This window comes from Orcinus orca, chromosome 1 (assembly GCF_937001465.1).
Source record: "Orcinus orca chromosome 1, mOrcOrc1.1, whole genome shotgun sequence".
In the NCBI taxonomy this organism is placed as follows: Eukaryota; Metazoa; Chordata; class Mammalia; order Artiodactyla; family Delphinidae; genus Orcinus; species Orcinus orca.
Window position 1 is genome coordinate 143,913,417 of NC_064559.1, and position 17,619 is coordinate 143,931,035.

Genomic DNA, 17,619 nt, shown 5'->3' on the forward strand with positions numbered 1-17,619 from the left:
AGAAAAAGATTAAAAAGGGATTTTGGACCATTCTACGTGGCATGAGTCTCCTTTTACCCAAAGTCAAAAATTGATGTTAAATAAATATTTTCCTTTAGAAAGTATCAGAGTGATAGATTTTTAAATCCATGTTATCTCTTTGGTGCTTCATTTGATTTTGGACCACCCACTACTACAACCTCTGAGAAGTTGCTGTTGCATGAACTGGTTCATCAGCTGGACTAGGTCAAGTTCCCCTAAGAGGTTTCCAGGTTGTGCTTCCATCCCTGGTCTGTCCATAGCAAATGCTGGGCTAGTTGTCATCTGGAGCCATCACAATTTCACTAGCCCAACCATGTTATACTAACATTATTTTTTTATATAAGTTTTCTGGGCTGGCAGTTTAGGAAAATATGTAATGTATCTGAATTTCAGCAAGACTCTTAGCAGTATCTTGGGGTGCCTTTTTATACTAAGGTAGAAAACATGAATAGTGACACATTTTTGCAACTTCTAGCTCACATAACCATATCCAAAGAATATTAGCTATTAGTGTGATATTGTGATGTGGATGGTTCCAGCATTATATCACAGACCTTTGTTTTTGATGACATTATCAACATTTGTATTAATGATTTTGATTAATTTATGCTTTTCAAATTATTTGCTGGTGTCACAAATTTGAGGGAAAATGAATATGATAGAGTTCTTCCTAATTTGTCCAAGTATCTAAAGCAAACATATAACATTTCTAGTTAATAAATATAACAATAATCATATTAATATAGCATCTTAAATTTTATAGAAGACTCTCTCGTATAATTTCATTTGGTCTCCACCTTATCCTAGTAAATAGCCGGAGGGAATATCACTACCATCATGTTATACGTGAGAAAACTCAAGTTTACCCAGGGACACACAAGTAGGAGAAGTGACTAAAACCAGAACTTCTAACTCCAAGAGTAAATTCTGAATATAAATTCCTCAACTTACTGTCCGTAATTCTGTACAACAGAGAAGGAATGTGACCTAAGTGACAACAGGAATTTTAAAAGATAATAGTTGTCCATGTTGAGTTGTTCACACACACTTAATATCAGTGATAATGAGCTGCTGATAATGATCTCAAAAACCAAGGCAATTTGAGATCTGTTAAAATAGGTGTAGTGTCCAGGCTAAGGGAAAAATAGGCATGTGATAGTCTATACTGATCAGGTAACATTTCTAGTATCTGGTTATGTGCTGATGTGCTGCATTTGGGGAGTGTCAGGGGTTCAGATAAATGGCTGCCTCGAAAGGCAATAAATTCCCTATGCTGTGTCGGCATAACTATATGTCATGAATTTAAAGAGGAAGCATTTCAGTGGGCATGAGGTTGAACTCAGTGGCATCTCACAACTCTTTCAATTCTAAACTTTCTTAATACTGTAAATCTGTGATAATTTTCTCCCAATATCTTTCTAATTCATATATTCGCCCAGCAAAGTAGTAAGTCAAAATTTTATTTTTCAAGTGAATATACTTTACTCCTTGGTTCTTAGTCAGCACTTGGATGTAAATTTATCTAGGACTAGTTTTCTCCTAAATATAGTCTGTGCCAAGGGAATGCTACAGTCCACAATCAGTTTCAGAGTCACAGAGGTCAGAGAATATGTCTTAATATGGTTGGATGATGTAAGCATAGATATATTATGACCCACATTTCAGTATCTGGGAATTTGTATGACTCCCTTTGGTCAATTTTTATGTTTATTTTAAGAATTTCACTGAATACACTTATTTGATTGACAGGCAGTGTTGCAGTTGCATTTTTATATTATAAGAGTATTGGTCCTCTATTTTCATCATCTGACAACATCTTATTGGAACCTCAAAGTTATGATAAAGCTGAAGAGGAGGGAAGAGTCATCTCTTCAGTAATTTCAGTCTCAATTAGCTCAAACCCACCCACATTGTATGAACTTGAAAAAATAACATTTACATTAAATCACATAAAGGTAAGTTGTGTTTCTGTTGACTATTGATTATAATTGTGAAGCATTCAGAGAAATGAACATGTTTTGTAGTGTCACTTTAATTGTATGTGAGTTCTTGAGTTTAAAAATGCAAATTCAGGGCTTCCCTGGTGGCGCAGTGGTTGGGAGTCCGCCTGCTGATGCAGGGGACATGGGTTCGTGCCCCGGTCTGGGAAGATCCCATATGCCATGGAGCGGCTGGGCCCGTGGGCCGTGGCCGCTGAGCCTGCCCGTCTGGAGCCTGTGCTCCGCAACGGGAGAGGCCACAACAGTGAGAGGCCCGCATACCGCAAAAAAAAAAAAAAAAAAAATGCAAATTCAAAATTGAAATAAAAGAGTAAAGTGGTTTCAACTAATTTTTCTATAAAATATTTTTGTACTTTCAGTGCTCTTTAAATTTTATAATAAATACCAAAGAATTTTATGTATTTGATTATCTAAATTAAGCTACATTTTAGTTTTATTTTTAAGTACATTGTTCATTTTGGAAGTCTCCAGCCCTTCAAGGAAGAAGTTATAAAAAAGTATTAAAGAGATAAATGTTACTTGTATAATGAGGGAGGTGTTTGGTTAATTGTCATATAAAATAATACTTGCAGGGATTTGGGTGCTGATTAAAATAAAATCATAGAGAAGTTCATAATATTTCATAAAGAAATTATCTGAGAACACTTTACTCTTTTATTGTTATTCTAAATCTTTTTTCAAACCCATGTATAATTAAAACTATACAATAAAAAAAAATGATTAGAAATAACTAAGTATTTAGGGTTTCTATAGACCTAAAAGTGAAGGGGAAACTCAAAATCATATTGTTTGCTGCATTTTTACAGTTAATGGTTTATTGGGCTTTCAATTGAATTTCAATCTTAGTACATAATTAAAGTGCCTCAGAAACTCTATTTGGAGAACCTTGAAGCTGGGCAATTGTATTTGCATGTTTATGGAAAACAGGGGATTAAAAGAACATATAGTCAGCCCTCCGTATCCACAGGTTCCACATCCATGAATTCAACCAAACACAAATGGAAAATATTCAAGGGAAAAAATTCCAGAAAGTTCCAAAAAGCAAAACTTGAATTTACTGCAGCCCGTCAACTATTTACATAGCATTTACATTGTATTGAGTTTTATAAGTAATCTAGAGATGATTTAAAGTATACAAAAGGATGTGCATAGGTTATATGCAAATACTACTCCATTTTACGAAAGTAACTTGAGTATCCGTGGATTTCGGAATACGCAGGGGTCCTGAAATCAATCCCCTGTGAATATCGAGGGGCCACTCTATATGCTTCCATACAGTACAAATGTGTCACTGTAAAGACAGACATCTGATGTAGAGAGAAACAAAATGTATAGAAATTGCAAGTAAATAGTAGGTCAAACCTAAACAATGGTGGGCATTCTGTTGAGGGAAAAAGAAGGTGTGAAATGTTTTAAGAATGGAAACTAAATTTAGATATTTTCAGATGCTAAATGCAAATGACCTTTTGATACTAGAAAACAAACATTGTTCTTTTACATAGTCTTATGGTTTTTCTACAGTTTTTACCAGTGGAATGTTTTGGCAGCTGAAGAGGTGCCAAGGACAAACCACTTCTCCCATCTCTGTTTGACACAGCAACAAAACAAAACACACATTTACACAAGAGTTCTTCACCATACTTAATGAGAAAACTTGATTGTCCTTAATCTTTTTCTCTGTTCAAATTATTTTCCCATTCAAAGCAATGACCACTCTGAAATTTCATCTTTCCTCTGACAATACATTTACCTAATCAATTGCTTCCCTCTCAGAATAAAACTTGGATACCATTTTATTCTCTAGGAAAATCGAAGTTATTTCATATGTAACACCTTCCACTTCCTGATTCCCTGATAATTGCAACTTCACCAACTAGTATATACTTCATTACTTTAAAGGAATATTAATTATAGTTGTTATAATAATACAGATAATAATAATGATAATAATTATAGCAACCAATACTTTAATAATGCTTATATGGAAACATGCTTTGTTCTAAGTTATTTACTTTAATTCTCACAAGAACCCTATGAGGTATGTACTGTTATCTCCATTTCACAGATGAGGATACTGAGACTCTGAAAGATTAAATGCCTTGCCCGTGGTCACTCAGTAACAACTGGTAGAACAAAGTTTCATACCCACAGTTTTTCTCCAGAATCCATTCTTCCACAGCTAAGATACTCTCCTGCCTGATGCTATTCTCTGAATCACTCCCCCACCTACCTCCCAAGAAATTAAGCTTTGTCCATTACCTCAACTTTCCTGGATGTCTCCACATTGGTCCCAGTGTCTCAGCTAACAAATAGGCTGAAGTTTCTGGCCTCCTACAAAATAGGAAAGCATTTTCCATTGACCCTCTATCTCCTTCACCCCAAACTTAATAACTCCTCTTATTTTTTTAAGCTTTTATAAAATAGATATGATCTATTGCCTTCATCTATAGAAAATGTGGATTTAATTTTCTTATACATGTCTTCCCCTGTGATCCACACACTCCCCCAACTATTCATCCTCCCATGCTTCATCAAATTTTGGGTTAAATCAGTTTTCAATGTGTTATACACAGCTGAATCATGAGGCTGAACAATTTTCCTGGTGTTAGTAAATTCCCTTAATTTAGCTTGCTTAGATTTCTATTTATCCATTACTAATTAGTCCCCAAACTTTCTGATAGTACTATAAATCTCCTTATAAAACATTCAAATACATAAGATTATCAGCTAAATTAATGTTCTGGAAACATCCTTGTTAGGCCTCTGTGAACTTGATCCTGTCTGGATGGTCTATCCTTTGCCTTCTGTATAGCTATCAGCCTGGACATCTCTGTCACCATCATCCTGGGCATGCAACTCTCCTCTCTCCTGTGTCAGATTCAATGTTTCCTTGAACCAACGATTCCTCTTTCTTGGTTTATCTCTATATTTTGGTGGCATATTCTCCAGTGACTCTTGAGAAAGGTGCCCAGAAAGTCAAGTTTTTGAGCTCTTGCATTGCCTTTTTAGCTAAGTATATACTATATTTCTATCTTATCCATACACTTAGATAAATTCCATGGTATAGAGTTATAAATTGTGAATAATTTTTTCTTCAGAATTTTCTAGACCTTGCTTATTTTTTTCTAGCTTTCCAGGTTAACCTGGGGAAGTTGCATGCAATTAATATTTTACTTAAAATTTGCATTCTTTTGCAAGTGATCTGTCTCTTTCTCTCAAACTTTTGAGATCTTATCTTTATTCTCAGGATTCAATCAAAGATGAACCTGGGTGTGGATCTTTCTTTATTAATTGTACTAGGCATTTATGTGAGTCTGTTCAGTCTGAAAATGTATGGTCTTCAGTTTTAGGGAATTTTCTATTATTATTTCTTTGCTAATTTCTTCCTCTCCAGTATCTCTGGTCTCTTCTCTTGTTATTCTTATGTAAATATTGGACTCTCCAGCTGAGCCTCTAAGGTCTTTTTGTTTTTTTTCATTTTAAGTTTTCCTTTACATTTTTTTTTTCCTACTAACATATTTTATTTCTACTTTATACTTAATTATAACAGAGCACCCTTATTTTTTGAACTCTACTTTTGTTTCATAGGTGCAGTATTTCTCTGTGGTAGTATTTATATTTAAAAAAAACCTGTGTTCTACTCCCTACATTATGTTGCTCGTGATTTCCTCTGTTTGGCTTGTTGGCTTTTTGTTCTTTGTCTTTCATGGTAGAGTGTGTCCTCGGAGGTCTAGTGGTTCATGGCCATCCATCCATATCTAATAATGAGACATTTGAAAGATGATTGTGTGTTCAGGAGGCTTGTGGCAGTGGTGTGCCTCCCTAGAGAGTTATCATCAGGCTAGTTTCTGGCCATTGCACTGGAAGATCCTGAAGATCACTACCTAAAAGTCATTTCTCTTCAGCCTTTAGTTTCTCAGAAACCTTTTAGTCTCATGCCTAAAGACAGAAGCTCACTGCAAGGATTAGGAGAATAAAAAGAAAGTGGTGGGCAATGGTGGGTGCTCAGCATGTAGACAGACCCTCACTTAACCCCTGTTTTTTGAGTGATGCACTCTCAGCTGACTCTAGTTCCTCAATTCTAGAGTCCTTCTGGCTCCTCTAGCTTATCTGTTTGTTTGCTTTTTAACAAGAGTGGGATTGGGTATTTTCCTGGCAGTTTTGGGGCAACTGGATGTAGAGTTTCAATTTTCTTCACGTAGCGTGACCTCTTTGAAAAATTTCTTGTCATCTCTCCAGTTTTAGTTCAATCACTGTCTTCCTAGACGTACTCCAATCAAATTGGCCAGTGCTCCAACTATTGATCTAAGTGTTGGATTTTCTATATAGGCCATTAAAGCAACTGTCTAATTGTATTAAAATCATCTAGGCTTCTGTCCTCCTTGAGGGCAGATGCTTTATCTTTTCAACTAAGAATCCGTGGCTCCTAGCACAGTGCCTATATTTGATACTCAACTAATATTTTCTTTAATGAATAGTTGTCTGAAGATTTGCATTTGGTTCTGTTTTACTCCACTTATCAATGATTAGTCTTGCATATATTTTTTGACATCTCTTGGTCTCTCAACACAATACCCACTCACAGGGTTCGAGGATCAAATTAAACAAAGTAGGTAAGAAAGCACCTAGTTAACTATAAATTGTTATATAATTATAAACAGTTTTTATTTCTACGAGACACAAGCGTAGGTATACAGCATTCTATGAGTAACTTATTAAAACTTACAGTGCATTAAGTATTGTGTTATGATTAGTTAATATTAATATATGATAAGGAGAACTCTGCTATTTATTGAACAACCTTCCTGTAGTCTATTTGATCAGCCCCTGTCTATCTCTGATCTTACACTCAGTACCCTTTACCTCATTCATCGCTTGAACTGCACTGGCTTCTAGATGTTTCTGGAAGACCTTCATTGAGTCTCACTTCAGAGGTTTTCCATTTTCTATTCATTCTATTCATTTTCTATTCTTGGAACCCTCTGTTCCCAAGTCTTTAGGACTCACACTCTCACTTAATTGAAGTATTTGCTTAAATGTCATTTCCTAGGAAAAGCCTCCTCAGATTACTTCTGTTCTCCTTTCCCTAGCTTATTTATTTTGTTTAATAATATCTTATCTCCTTATTAGAATGTAAGGTCAATAACAGAAACACGGAGCTTCCCTGGTGGCGCAGTGGTTGAGAGTCCGCCTGCCGATGCAGGGGACGCGGGTTCGTGCCCTGGTCCGGGAAGATCCCACATGCCGCGGAGCGGCTGGGCCCGTGAGCCATGGCCGCTGAGCCTGTGCGTCCGGAGCCTGTGCTCCACAACGGGAGAGGCCACAGCAGTGAGAGGCCCGCGTACCGCAAAAAAAAAAACAAAAAAAAAAACAAAAGAAAACGCAAACACTTTTTTTGTTTTGTTCAGTGCTGTATTTTTAGCACCTGGATCAATGACTAATATCTAGTGCATATCCAATAAACATTTATCGAAGATAATGAGATATGCACCATTCTAAATGACATACATGATCTCAATTGACAATAATTCTCACAAATGCGTGACACAGGATTGATAAAATATAGCATGATTACAGTATAAACTTCAATTTTTTCACACAACAGTAGCATTCACTTATTAGCATTGATTTTATGCTTTACTTTTTAGGCATGGTTTTAATTATATTGCTATGCAAAATGGTATTTTAAATATAACCAAAACGATGTCGTATGTGTAAATTTTTCTCTTTTTCCTGTCAGTAAAATGTCTCTTTTTCAGACCACAGATAAGTATAGGAGTCAATGTGCATTTTGGAACTACTTACCTGACACCATGAATGGCAGCTGGTCTTCGGAGGGCTGTGAGGTGACATACTCAAATGAGACCCACACCTCATGCAGCTGTAACCACCTGACACATTTTGCAATTTTGATGTCTTCTGGTTCTTCTATTGTAAGCCAATTTTCCAATTCATATTTATAAATCTATTTTTTCTTCTTCTTTATGTCATTCAAGAGAATATTTAATTTTTATATGTTTTCTTTGGGTATAAATAGCATATTTAATTTACTGATACAATCTCAACATTACCTTTTTTTTAGTCTTTCTTTTCTTACCTGCCTTCTATGACATATCTAGTTTGGATCTTTGGTTATTCTTAGTGTAAAACTTACCTAATCTATAATATCTAGTAGATTGTGTATTAAATATCTATCCATTGACGCTTAGTTTTTAATGCAGCTTTTAAGGACCATTTATACATTTTAAAGTATCATGGACTTCAAGGGCTTTTGCCTTTGTATTGAAACTTTATTTTTACTGATGACAAATTCATTAAAAATATTTGATACCTGGTCAATAAGTATTAGCACATTCATAACAAATACCATGTTTTAATAATGTAGAACCCCACAAGATTTTTAAACATGAAAAATCTTTCTAAGGTGAATAGCTTCATAATATGTATTTTACATCAGTAATATCTTGCTTTTACATTATATAGGTTTTTATTTTATATCCTTGTATTGGAATCTTTAGATTACAGGCTCATTTCCATACAATACTTAAAATCCATCAAATACATATCATGACTAAATAAATCTGCCTAACCCTAATGTCAGTAACAAAGATGATTTTTTTTCTGAATGTTAAATAAACAAAGATGCCTCTTAAAACCATCTGGTTAGAGTGAAACCATCGTTTCCAATTTCAAAGTCTCGCAACTATACTCTTTTGTTATTCTACATATTCAGCATTTCTGATACCTTTGTTTAATGTGTTTAAATGAATTACTGCATAGAAATTACTTGTTCTTACCACTGATAAAGCTGCTTTAATTAACCATTTTCACATTACAATAATGAATTGCCTTTCTAATATCAAGAAACTGATGGTGATAACATTGTTAAACCATGTACTAATATATGCTATGCTTAGGGAAAAAAATCACTAATTACAGAACTTTTAAAGTGCTACATGATTTATATCAGATTTTCTGAATGTTGAACATTTTCAAAAGTACAAAATGTTCTCATCTAAATGCACATTTGAATTTTTACATTTTAGGAACAGTTTAATGTTTCACCAAAAAGGGAAGTTCATTGTATGTTGTAGTTCCTTTGACGAGCTACTGAGTTATTTTTTTAACAGTTGTATTATTATTTTCCCTTAGGGTATTAAAGATTATAATATTCTTACAAGGATCACTCAACTAGGAATAATTATTTCACTGATTTGCCTTGCCATATGCATTTTTACCTTCTGGTTCTTCAGTGAAATTCAAAGCACCAGGACAACAATTCACAAAAATCTCTGCTGTAGCCTATTCCTTGCTGAACTTGTTTTTCTTGTTGGGATCAATACAAATACTAATAAGGTACGTAGATCGCCCTTACTCTCTATTTTTATTTTCTAAATTTTTACTTTCCTAAATATATATGTCATAGAAACATGAATTGGAATTAAGGGCTTAATGGGGCAAATACACGATATACTTTGTTCTTAAGGTGTTTCTAAGTTTGAGAATGCTAATATATCTGAACAACTTGCTTAGTAATTCCATTAACCACAGTGGCCCTTATTTTGATGAACTGCAAAAACTTGTCAACAAACTGAAGAAATAACCTTATTTTGTTTTTTGTTTTGTTTTGGTTTGTTTTTCCATGGGCGTTAAACAAAAAGAGGGGAGAGAGAGGGGAGAGAGAGAGAGTTGGAAAAAATGTTTATCTCAAGACAGGGACGGAACACAAAAGTGGCTAAGGTTCATAGGTTGAAATATGATGAATTAGCTCAACCTAGTAAATGCACTTTTCTAACCATTTTCCACCATTATTGATTTAGAGCCTTATCAAATAGTTCCCATCTTGAGCTAGTCTGGGTCATCCTCGAAGCAGACACTAAAATGGGATAAAACAATATAAATTTATTAAGCGAAATGGCTGTGAGAGAAAACGGGAAGAGACAGACTTGGAGAGCCATCAGACCAAGATGCAGGCCTGAGCCTGAGTGAAGGAAAGAAAGGTGAAAGGATGAGTGAGTAGAAGCGCTTTACACAGCAGCGCAGTTCTAAGGAAAGCCCAGTTTGCCTGTCAAGGAGTCCTTTGAGAAGACCCTCAGCCAAAGTCACCTGGCAGGTCTCTCAAGAACAGGAATGTCTTGCTGTGCTCAGTCAATGGCTGTCAGCAGCCATCAGGGAACGTGAGCATATCAGTGGCTTTCCTGTATAGCAGCTGCAGCCTGCCCTGCCGCAGGAGACCAGAGAAGTGCATCAACATGGCCACAAAACATTAAATTGCCTCCATATTTCCATTCTTACTAGTCATCTTTCAAGTACTGAGACTAACCATCAGTTATCAAGGTTTTCTTCTGAAGTAGATGCCACAAAGCACCTATTTTAAATAGCCTACAGAAGACTGTAAACTCCGTATGTTTTTGTTTGTTTGTTTGTTTTGCAGTGGTATTTATAACACGTGTCAATTCTGTGTACCTCCCACTATCCTCCAAAGCCCAATTCCTCCTTCAGCTTCACCCCACCATCATCCTCACCACAAAACTATTCGTTACAGTGTTTATTTTCAATTCTATTTCACCAGTGTTTACTTTCAATTCTATTTCACCTATCAAATTCTTCCCATTTTAAAGCCGTATTTCAAATCTCACTTCCTCACTGCAGTGGTTCCCAAATTTTAATCACCATCCCCAACCTTATATAGTACTCTCGAATATATTTGAGTAGGTAATCTCATTATGTTTCAATTATACTCTATTTTATTAAGTGCAGTAAGTATGTAAATGTTGTGTTATCCCACCAGTAATAGATTGTGTTAGTTCTGTTACTACAGAAGTGTATAACTATTACATTTTGTTATTTCTTATAAGCCTAACTCTAGTTCTAAGTGTGAAGTCAATACTAATAAATAATATTTAACTGAAATCCATCTCAAATTTACCTGATAATCTTGTAACTTCAAGTGATCATATAATGGATATTTTTGTAAAATATATCATCATTTGTCTGTTTTGTAACTTCAGTGCCTTCTCTTAATTATTTATAATGTTTTGTTTAACATAGTATTAGCAGTAATTTCCATTCTTTGAGCATGATTAAGATAAAGGGAAGTAAAGGCAGCTCCAAAACAGAAATCAACTCAAATCATAACAGTTACTGTGAGATAATCATGTGACTAATCCACAATTTATCACATAATATAAGTGTATAAAAAGTATAAATCTCTGGACGAGAACAGCAACTTAGTTCTATTACAGGACTGGTGAATGTTTCACATTGATGAAGCACAGTTCTTTTAAATCAGTTGGAAATGGTACAATTTAAAAAACTGACACTTGACAAGGATATTTTAATGTGACCAAGCATTACAGAAAATGACATAATTTATGGAGAAAGTCAAGATTTTATGTTGCAATAATGTTAAAGTACACATTGCTTATGGTTTCTTTCTTTGCTTTCTAGCTCTTCTGTTCCATCATTGCCGGGCTGCTGCATTACTTCTTTTTAGCTGCCTTTGCATGGATGTGCATTGAAGGCATCCACCTCTATCTCATTGTTGTAGGAGTCATCTACAACAAGGGATTTTTGCACAAGAATTTTTATATCTTTGGCTATCTCAGCCCAGCTGTGGTAGTTGGATTTTCAGCATCATTAGGATATAGGTATTATGGCACCACCAAAGTGTAAGTTAAGATGATCTCGTAAATATTTGGAATGCAATTCTGAATAAGCTTTGTATATCATTGAAAATTTTGCTTTGTTGAAGTATGTACAAGCATATATGTAGATTTTATCTCTTATTTACTTTTCAGATGTTGGCTTAGCACAGAAAACAACTTTATTTGGAGTTTTATAGGACCAGCATGTCTAATCATCCTTGTAAGTATACATAAAATTGCGGCTAGAATTCAAAAAAAGTTACAGTTTAAGGGTGCTTAAAATTGTCAACAATCAGACATTACTTTGAGGGGAAAAATAATTTTGAGCACTTTACAATAAATCATTTATTGATACTGGACATATATTGCATCACTATTGAGAAAAAATATACATTTTAAACTCAAAGCTATTATAATTAATTTGCCCCTCTTGGGAGGCTGTATTTTTGCATTACATGTAGAAAAAGCATTTTTCACTTATCAGTAGTATCTCAGCATACTTCAATACTGAGAGTGTGCCAACCAGCTGATAATCTGGCATTTCAGATGTTTACATTATTTAATCTTTTATCAATGATCAGTGATCTTTGAAGATTAGACTGTCATCTTTATAGTTTTATCATCCTTATGTACCCTGTCATCACGAAAGTGATTTTAAACTAAATTGCGACATCAGAGACAAGAACCCACTATTTCCCATGAGCAGGCAAGTCATGTATTGATAGCCCTATTTCAGCTGGGAAGAGGGCCTTTTAATTCTTATTGGAAGTGGTTTCAAACCTGCAAATTTGGCAGGTGTTATATGTTCCATTCTAAATAAAGACATTTTTATGTGTCTCCAGAGCATTTCTAAGTGCCGTAAGTTTTCAAAGCCTCTCTGAATATAATAGTCTGTCAATGAATCTGGGAGGTCTGACAAGGCTCTACAATAGAATGAATTGTCAATGGAGGAGTTGTGACAGTATTTTGGACAACTTTGTCCCATATGTTTTGACCATCAGCTAGCTATCTTTTTTGAATTTTTTTCCTCTCCCCATGTGTTTCTTTTTTGGGTTTTTTTGTGGTTCGCGGGCCTCTCACTGTTGTGGCCTCTCCCGTTGCGGAGCACAGGCTCTGGACGCGCAGGCTCAGCGGCCATGGCTCACAGGCCCAGCCGCTCCGCGGCATGTGGGATCCTTCCGGACTGGGGCACGAACCCGTGTCCCCTGCATCAGCAGGCGGACTCTCAACCACTGCGCTACCAGGGAAGCCCCTCCCCATGTGTTTTTATGGGTGTGAGGAAGCTGCTAAATGGAGAAAGACTTGAAATGCAAAGCAGAGAATTTTCTTCAAGGTTTACTTTTTAATGGTGTGGGTGAAATAAAGTGCATTCAGTAACTGTATTTCCTAATCATCACAGAAAATTGTTTATAATTCTCACAGTGAATCTAGTAATATAAAAAGAAAACATTGGCAAGATTTCAGCTAAAACAGTTTCAGAGTTAGTTTATTTAGAATTCCAAAATTTTCAACCCACAGGAGAATAGAGGCTGAATGTGTCCCATGCATATATTTTCATGCGTTGCCCTGATATGAGTATTTTGTGTGAAAGCACTGTCTAAATTTTCTAATTTTACTGATTCCTTCTCTACAGAGTGGACCATCTCTCATATTGTTTTGTATAAGTGAAAGTTCTTTGGATCAGTGATTCTTAGAGTTTAGAGGAAAGTAGTGGGCTAGAAAGTTCCTGAAAACAGGAAAAATAGGAGCATATTTCTCTAAAGTAAGAAATAGAAAGTGTTCCCTGAAATTATTTTTTTTTTTACTTTTGCTTCTATAAGGGAAAAGATAACTTTGGATTATCTTATAGTAAGATGGACAGACTTTAGATGGGCTTATCTAAAAATGAGTCCTGTAAACTTTCCTAGAAGCCTAAATGAACAATGTCACACTGTCCTAGTCTGAAATTAATGAACCAATATATCTTCCATATGGTTTCTGTATGATAATCATTCATTTAACTAGAGGGTCAGGCTACTTAAGAAATGGATAAGGCCTTTCGGTTGAGTCTAAAACTGAATACTGTTTATCTTTTTTATATCTTTGAAAACAGCAGAAATTCTTTAATTATTGAATGAAAGTGAATTCCTTTACTCTAGTGATCTCTGGATTTCTGTGCTAATGCTGGCCTATTATTACTATTATAATTATTATTGTTATTCAGCTGCATGATACAACATTAAGTAAAAGTTTTCCTGTTGTCCCAGAATAGTATTGCATTCAAAGATAAAGTAAAAGAAATATTGAGCACCCAGACATTTGAAAAAGAGCCACCAATAGTTTGGACCTGACACTTCCCATGGGTCTTTCAAAGAAACAGTAGGACCAGCTGTAGCCCAGTAAGGGGACTAAAGAGTGAGGCTGAGAGGGTCGTGTCTCAGAGTTAGGAGTCCTTGGCCTTTGAGGGAGTGCATTGTTCTCTATAAAAAGCTTTTCCTTACCCTGTCAATCAAAAAAAAAAAAAAGTACTCCCCCATCTCCATGAAGACAAGTTCAAATTGTGAAGGAGTACTCCAAAAGGTCTGTAAAGAATGGAATCAGAAATAAGAGTAAAACTCTCATCTTGATCCCGGATTGATGTGACTGTGGAATTTTCATGTCTCCTTGATATACAAGAGCAATACATGAACAATTTTTATGACAGCTTGACATATGTCCCCTGACTTTGGGTCAAGTGTGAACATAGAGCCTAGACTTGCTTTTAGTTTTCTGCAGGCTGCGTGCTTATTGGACTATCCCCTTGACATCAGGGAGGAAAAGGATTATTATAGAGTGTGCCTGGGAATAAAATGACGGGGCGAACGCACCAAGGCTTCAGCTATCCTATAAGCACAAAAAAGTTAGAGAGGGGAAGAAAAGTTGTAGTGCTGCCCAGAAGGTTGTCAGCTCAAGTGAAGTTATACACAGCAAGAAAATAGGCTGAGCACAGGTGATGTTGAATGGTGGCGTGGCTGGCCCTCTGTGAAAAATGGAAGGGGCCAAGATGGAAATGAAATACTATAAACACTAAAAAAAATCGCATATACCATCTAAGTGTAAGCCATCACATAAGCCAAGATTACCGGCAGTAATAAGAACCAACCTAAACCAAAGTGATGTCGTGAAGCTCTCTCCATCCGAAAGAGCTGATCAGACCCTTCCAGCCCCCAGCAGCAGAGGAGCTGAGCTTTACCAATGAAGGAACATATCCTAGAATCAACCATGCCACCCCAACAGTCATCTATACAGATTTACTGAATTGAAAATTGTCATCCTATGTTTGGGGATATTCTGGTAGGACAGGATGCCAGTCCATATCATTAAGGTCACCATGTTAATTGGGTGGTCTGGGCATGATGGAAGAACAAAGGAAATATAAGAATTACCCCCTGCCCACTATAGTATCAATGAGGAGAAAGCAAGATGAAACAAATGACAAAGAATATCATATAATAAAATATAAGTGATACCAGTGAGATGTGGAAGAGGAAGTCATCATGGAGATGAGGAACTCGTTTGTGGATGGGGAGAGAAGCAGAGTATACTTTCCATACAGTGGATTCTTAGTGTGAACTTAAGTGTCTCCCAAGCAGCCCTGTAAGCATGCCAGATTCCTTTTGAAGGAAAACAAAGGGCACAGACAAAATGTAAATAAGGCAGTACCAGAAATCACAAAATTATCATAATCTATCTTTTATTAAGAATATTCAAGAATCATCTTTTCATAGACTCATCACTCCCTAGTCTACATGTCATTAACTATTTACCAAATTTTTACCTCCATAAACTTATCCATTTCTTCTCTACTTTCACAGTCAGGCCTTTTTTATCCTTTTGAGTCATTGTTATTCCTTACTAAGATTATAGTATTAATAACAATAATAGGGACTTTTTTAAATTCACAGTTTGTTGAGCAGCTACTAATTTTAAAAACAGACAGCTAATACGTCAATACTCAGTCTCCTTAAATCACCTACATTGTCATCATCCCATTTTATAGTTAATTAAAAATAGAATTTGATTCAAAATGTTAGGTGATTGGCCCAAGGCACTGAAATCTACAAATAAATAATGAGGCTAGAACTTTAAACTAGTTCTGTCTTAATCTAAAGCTCACCTTTTCATTTTAACTTGCCACTTTTTCAGTTGCCTTCTAATCTGTGTTTCTGCTGCCATTCTGTACAATTTCATTTTAATCTATCCAGAATAAACTGCTCCAAACTCAGCTCACATAATGAGAGCAATTAATAAGAAAAATAAGAACATTAATATTAAGCTCTTGTATATTCCTGGTACTAAGCTAAACATTCTCCATATATTAGCACATTTAGTTTAATCCTTCAACAACTCAAAAATGTGTGTGTGTGTGTGTGTGTGTGTGTGTGTGGTTTATTTTATTTTGAAGTTGGAGAAATTGGGGCATAGAGCGGTTACACAGTTTGCCGAACAATTAGTAAGTACCTGAGCTGGAACTCACGTTCATGAAGTTGAGTCTATGACCTACCTTCTTCATCCCATTGCCGATAGTTCCCCATTGCCTATAGTCCAAATACCATAGGCTGGTGTATAAGGTTCTCAGTACTTTAGCTGAACCCTGCCTACTTTCAGCCTTTTCTTACACTGCATATCTCCACAAAACAACTCACCTAAGAGCTTTATCCTCTTTAGAATATTTGCCGTTCCTTGGATATTTTCTTGGTTCTCTGCACTTAATAATCCTACAACCTTGTGTAAGACTCTGCTGCCTGAAATCTTATCATTAATTACTGCACAACTTCATGAAAACCTTTCCAGATTTGTAGCTAATCTCTTTCTTCAACCTGCTCCCACAGAATTTTGAGTCAAACCCGAAATAGTACTTTTAATGCTTTGTTTTGTTTCACATGATAATTTTCTGTCTGCATTACACTATTCATCTCCCACATCCAAATACCCAACATAGAGCTGTGAGTCTCTTGATTCACAGACCATAACTTGTTCAATAATCAATGCCACTTATTGCATGACCTTAGGGGCCACAGCCCAATGAGTTGCAAACGAATTTTCTACACAGCCACATTCACAATGCATTCTCTATGTATGAGTGGACTCTGCACTGTAAAACTACCAGCCCTCTTACTGATCACCCCAGAACACAGATGGTAGCAAATCCTTAATAATTATCTGTGTATTTTAATTGATCCATTAATAAAGACCATGGTAATAAATAAGGCAAGAAGAAACACCCTGTGATCTTTCTTAAGCTATATGACTGTTCTGTGTTCTGGATTCCTAACATGTAAGATGAAGATAATGATGCCAGCCCAACACAACAAAGATACAGTAAATACAAAACATTTTTTTTAGAAAAAGCATCTATTCTTTAAAAATTAAAAAAGGAAAATACACAATAATTTGGAGGACAGTCTTCGGCTTTCTTAGCTTTACCTTTTGTATTAAAAATTAAGTTAAAACACTAATTTTAAAACCATAATTTGCACAGCAAAATTTTGTATGCAAGGTACTATATGTTCGGCCGGTATAATGTGTGTGTGTGTGTGTGTGTGTGTGTGTGTGTGTGTGTGTCTGTATACATATATATAAGCATAGGTCCTAATTTTTTAAATATTGGTGAAGATATGACAGCATTTGTTTAATTATAGCAAGATATTATTATGATAACCGTGCTTGTACATGGAATTTGTTAAAAGTCTCTAGTACACTCTGCTGGAAAACGTTAACTGAAATGAAACAAAGTGTGAAATGTCTTAAAGAGAAGCAATAGAAATTTAATAGAATAAATAGTATTTACTTTCCAGAATAAAGATAAAAAAGTAAATGAGCCTTCAAATTTAAATACATAATTATTGGTGACTTTGTTATGCCTGGCTTTAAATGAGAGATAAAATTGCTTTCAGCTTTCTCTGAATAAATCTGGAAAGACTTGTACTTGG

General features: G+C 35.5%; 1 protein-coding gene across 2 annotated transcripts in view; it reads left to right on the forward strand.

Moving 5' to 3' along the window:
• ADGRL4 (adhesion G protein-coupled receptor L4) overlaps window positions 1-17,619 on the forward strand; it is a 122,116-nt gene that overhangs the window by 80,241 nt on the left and 24,256 nt on the right. For both annotated transcript variants that reach the window (XM_033405917.2, XM_033405916.2), the window contains 5 exons: window positions 1,771-1,976; window positions 7,781-7,954; window positions 9,174-9,377; window positions 11,472-11,692; window positions 11,822-11,888. In XM_033405917.2, the coding sequence (XP_033261808.1) occupies window positions 1,771-1,976; window positions 7,781-7,954; window positions 9,174-9,377; window positions 11,472-11,692; window positions 11,822-11,888 (872 nt within the window). The remainder of the gene's footprint in view (window positions 1-1,770; window positions 1,977-7,780; window positions 7,955-9,173; window positions 9,378-11,471; window positions 11,693-11,821; window positions 11,889-17,619) is intronic.